Source organism: Pinus tabuliformis, chromosome 5_2 (genome assembly GCF_031772625.1).
Source record: "Pinus tabuliformis cultivar Carrire ecotype Pingquan chromosome 5_2, CPIR1, whole genome shotgun sequence".
Taxonomy (NCBI): Eukaryota; Viridiplantae; Streptophyta; class Pinopsida; order Pinales; family Pinaceae; genus Pinus; species Pinus tabuliformis.
Genome location: NC_142306.1, coordinates 1058176359 through 1058181222, shown reverse-complemented (window position 1 = coordinate 1058181222; position 4864 = coordinate 1058176359). Strand labels below are relative to the sequence as shown.

Genomic DNA, 4864 nt, shown 5'->3' with positions numbered 1-4864 from the left:
ATAGTGTGAATAACTCCTGGGCCTTAACAGAGTGTAAATGAGCCAAATACAAAAACGAAATGCAGGTCATTTGTGGACAGGAAAACAACATGTATTCGGCTAGGTTATATGTTATTATGCCTTAGCTTGTCAAGTGTGAATAACCCCCGGGCCTCAACAGAGTGTCAATGAGCCAAATACAAAAACGAAATGCATGTCATCTGTGGACAGGAAAAACAACATGTATTCAGCTAGGTTGTATGTTATTATGCCCTAGCTTGTCAAATTGCTACCTCCTCAAAGAAGATTTACATGGAAGCTGAGTCAAATCCATCCATTGTCATTACTTTTAGAAACCATCTTAGGAGTCTCAGATAAGTATGAACTTATATTCTCAACACTAAAGGATGTTTGACGGGATATACTGCAGTTGAAGAGGCCAGGAGATACTCTAGTTAAGTCCTCTCATCAATATTTAAGGACATAAACACAAATCCACAATAAAAAATTGTTCTTAACGTTGTGTATCAATCCGTTTTGCGGGATTTTTGTAAATCTTAGGAGTTTTATCATCCTAGCAGATAGTTCTGTAAAGTAAAGAATCCAATTCTATCGTAAATGTCTAAGGACATAAAGCAAATCCATAATTAAAAATTGTTCTAAAACTCGTATCAACTTATTTTGTAATTATTTTTGCAAACCATCTAAGGAGTTTTGGTATATCTCCTGGAATATTCTTTTCTGTAAAGGAAAGAATCCAATTCCACTCACAATTAAGGACGTCAACAGGATATTCTGTACTTGAAATCCTATCATGAATCTTTATAGGACAAAATAAATATAATGAGAAATTATTCTTGAAATGTGCCAATTGGCAGTCGTAATAAGAATTCGCCAGACTTGTCTAAATTGCACTTCAACGATGACGCTCTAAAAAGAAATTTGACACCTAAAATTAGGTTACCTCATTTGTGGTACATATAAGTACCGGCATTTTTGAACGGTACATTGCTATGATCTAATTAATGCCATTGTGAAAATAAAGGAGGGTTGTTTCCCCCGCCTGGCGGCTTCATGGGGGCTCATGAAATTTTCCATCTTTACTATTGTACATACTTCCCGTTGATAAAACCAAATATAGCATTTTTTTCAAGCATTACAAGTGAACCAAAACAGTTATCTGTAACCAATAAGATCAAATGCCTGCGAACACAAAGAATACTTGAAAAAAAGGGTCAATTTCTGAATGCAGATACTGTAAAGTAATGAATTACGGTCATTCCCCTCAACAGAGTTTAAGTTGGAGCCATATCATTAATCAATACAAACGAAAGTTGATTCCCCTGCTTGGTGGCTTATGTGGGCTCATGAAAATTTCCTTATTTATTATTGTTTATGTCCATATCCCGTGGATAAAACCAAAACAGTTATCTATGACCAACAAGACTAAAAAGCCTGCAAATATAAAAAATACTTACAAAAATGGGTCAGTTTCTCAATGCAGATATTGTAAAGTAGTTTAAGTTGATTCATAGTTTAAACTAATGAATCAAATTCAGCTCACCTATAGGAACCATATCATCAATGTTAAGGAATTAAATATTGTTCTTGCACATTCACAATTAACTGGGAATTAAGTAATCAACCAGGCCAAAGCATTCGTCAACCTTAGGGAATTGAATCAACGCCATAATGAGAGATTGTTCTTGCACATTAACAATCGACTGGGAATCAAATAACCAACTTCGCAATTACAGGCGAAAACATACATAACCAGCTGGCAGCAGCAGCTTATAACGCCGCGAGATGATGGAAAGTCTCTCAAAACAATTGAGTATGGGTGATAGTACGGTCAATCTGTGAATCCCCAAATAGTATGAATGGTAACATGAATTACAAAATCAGCCACGGATATTATAGTTAGAGAATCAAATTCAGCTCACTTATACGCTAGAAATCATATCATCAATCTCAGGAAATTAAATCAAAGCCATAATGAGGGATTGTTCTTGCATGTTAACAATCAACTGGACATGGAATAATCAACTTAGCCATTACAATTCAAAGCATACATAACTACCAGCAGCTTATAGTGCTGCAAGATGATGGATCGTCTCTGAAAACTATATGAAATACAGATGATTATGGTCAATATGCGAATGGAATCCTAAAAGTATGTGAATGATAATATGAATTACAAAATCAGCCAATAATATGGTCAATATGTGAATGGAACCGAATAGTATAGATGAAATATGAAGTACAAATTCAGCCACTATAACCCAAACAGTTACAGGTCGAAGCTAAAGTGATGACACCACACAATTACTAACACATTATTATTACTACTTGTAAAGAAAACAGTACTGGAATATGAGGTTATTGGCAATGAAGAAAAATGCTGCTATTTTAGGCTTGGGCCTTTTCCCACTTAAGAGGCTTAACAGTCTCCCAGGTGAAATCTGGATCATCCCTGCCAAAGTGGCCATAGGCGGCCGTCTTCTGGAACCTCCCATTTCCTCCTCTCTTCAGATCAAGGTTGATCGTGATCATGCCAGGCCTGAAATCAAAGTTCTCTTTAATTATCTCCAGAATTTCCTTGTCTGGAATGCTCCCTGTACCATACGAATCAACAAAGACAGACAGAGGCTCCGGCACTCCGATGGCATAAGACACCTGCACAAGGCATCTCCTTGCAAGTCCAGCTGCAACAATGCTCTTGGCAGCCTGTCTAACTATGTATGCGCCACTTCGGTCCACCTTAGTGGGGTCCTTCCCAGAGAATGCACCTCCTCCATGAGCTCCCCACCCTCCATAAGTATCAATAATAATCTTCCTGCCGGTGAGGCCTGCATCTCCATGAGGCCCTCCGATCACGAATCGACCAGACGGATTCAAGTGGAATATGGTATTCTCGTCCAAGTACTTCTCAGGAATCACCGGCTTTATCACATGCTCCTTCAAATCTGCAGCAATCTGGTCATTGGTCACTGTCTCATCGTGCTGAGTGGAGATGAGAACAGTGTGAACGCGCTCAGGAACCATGGCACCCCCTTCGTTTCGGTACTCAATAGTCACTTGGGTTTTCCCATCAGGCCTCAACCAGGGACAGGTTCCATTCTTTCTGACCTCGGTGAGCTTCGCTCCCAGCTTGGTAGCCAGCACATGGGTCAGGGGCATAAGCTCAGGGGTCTCATCAGTTGCATATCCAAACATGTGACCCTGGTCACCAGCTCCAATCTCCTCAGGCCTCTTGGTAAAGTGTCCATGAACTCCCTGGGCAATGTCAGGGCTCTGCTGTTCAATATTAACCAGCACTTTGCAGTGATCAGCATCAAGACCCACGTCGTCAGAAATGAAACCAATCTCCCTGCAGGTCTTGCGAACAATCTGCTCATAGTCGACATCGGCCTTGGTGGTGATTTCACCAAAAACCATGACCATGTTCGTTTTAGTGCAAGTCTCGCATGCTACCTTGCTATCGGGGTCCTGGGTGAGGCATGCATCCAACACTGCATCAGAAATCTGGTCACAGAGTTTGTCTGGGTGTCCCTCATTTACAGACTCCGATGTGAACAAGAAGGTCTCCATCTGCAACAACAGTCAAAATCCATAAGTAAATCCCACAACCCTAGCTTAATCCAACAGATCTCTAAAATATTTATAAAAAAGCCTGCAGTATTCAGATTCTAATCAGTCTGGATCAAAGATCTCAGATTTAAACAAAACGCATGAATATAGACCTCCAAATCCGTATAGAGGCATGCGAAATTAGACGAAAACAGACCAATACAAGATCCGTTCACCTCTTTGGATAATTATCACACCAACCTGGATCTATATAGAGCTACCCATTTTCTACCATCAGATCTGGAAGTAAATGAATAAAAACATAAAATTTCACCATTTCATACACTAGAAACAAAACACCAGCATACATATACCGAACATTTCTAAATTACATGACAGATTTTAGCATTTCCCCTTGAGATCTTGATCCCATTGTTAACACCAAGGCCCATAGTAGGGAGCTCAGAGATCTACACTACAAAACTAATGGACAAACACATCTTGGGAATCATATACCCAATCTACTTCCTCCTAATTAACCCATTTTGGAATCAGACATCAAATCCACTAGATAAAGATCCAGTCAATAAATGACAGTCCACAAGGTGTTAGGGTTTTAATAGACCCCTCCCTGACCCATTTAAGGTCATATATCAATGAACCATTTTCAGAGCAACAGTAACTAAGGCCATGTTGTGCCTACCTGGGCTGAAGTGAGCAGAGCAAACAGCACGGCAAACCAGAGAATGAGATTGCAATCCAAGGAGCTGCAGAGAGGCCTGAGCTAATAGAGCTTAGCTACACCAATGACGCATTGGTCTTTCCTCGCCCCGCCAATTTAAAGGCAATGCAGACCATGAGTGATGGACCAGTGATCCCAATCGGACGCGTGAGAATCGCCCACGGCATTCAATCTCAACCATCGATTTATTAGAAATATACGCGTAATTCGTGTTTAAATTTAACTTGTATGGTTCCATAACGTGGTAGAAAACGTTTGTCGGTGCATTGTTGAAAATGTATTTTCCAAAGTGTGTGGAGCAAAAGATTTATATTATACGATACTTTGATGGGAATAAAGTAATTATATTCTGTTCCATTGGAAATGCCTGCAATCTTTCATTTCAAACCTGTCAAATTGTGATTGGCTGAAAATTCTTAGTTGAGTTAATATAGCATTTCCAGGTTTGATTGCTTTGTGTTTGTCCACTGCCCTTCACCAACCCCCACTCTGGTTGTCCACTCATCACCAGCAAACAACTTTAGGTTGTCCACTCATCACCAGCATAGGGTTCATTTGGTGAGGGGAATCGCT

The 4864-nt window shown here is 40.0% G+C and overlaps 1 protein-coding gene across 1 annotated transcript; it reads right to left on the bottom strand.

Moving 5' to 3' along the window:
- Positions 1-2205: 2205 nt before the first annotated feature.
- On the bottom strand, positions 2206-4408 carry LOC149162871 (S-adenosylmethionine synthase 2). The gene is made up of 2 exons (XM_089437425.1): positions 4253-4408; positions 2206-3570 (listed from the first exon to the last, which is right to left on the bottom strand). The coding sequence occupies exon 2, from the start codon at positions 3568-3570 to the stop codon at positions 2389-2391; it is 1182 nt and encodes a 393-aa protein (XP_089293551.1). The 5' UTR covers positions 4253-4408; the 3' UTR covers positions 2206-2388.
- Between the last annotated feature and the right edge of the window lie 456 nt (positions 4409-4864).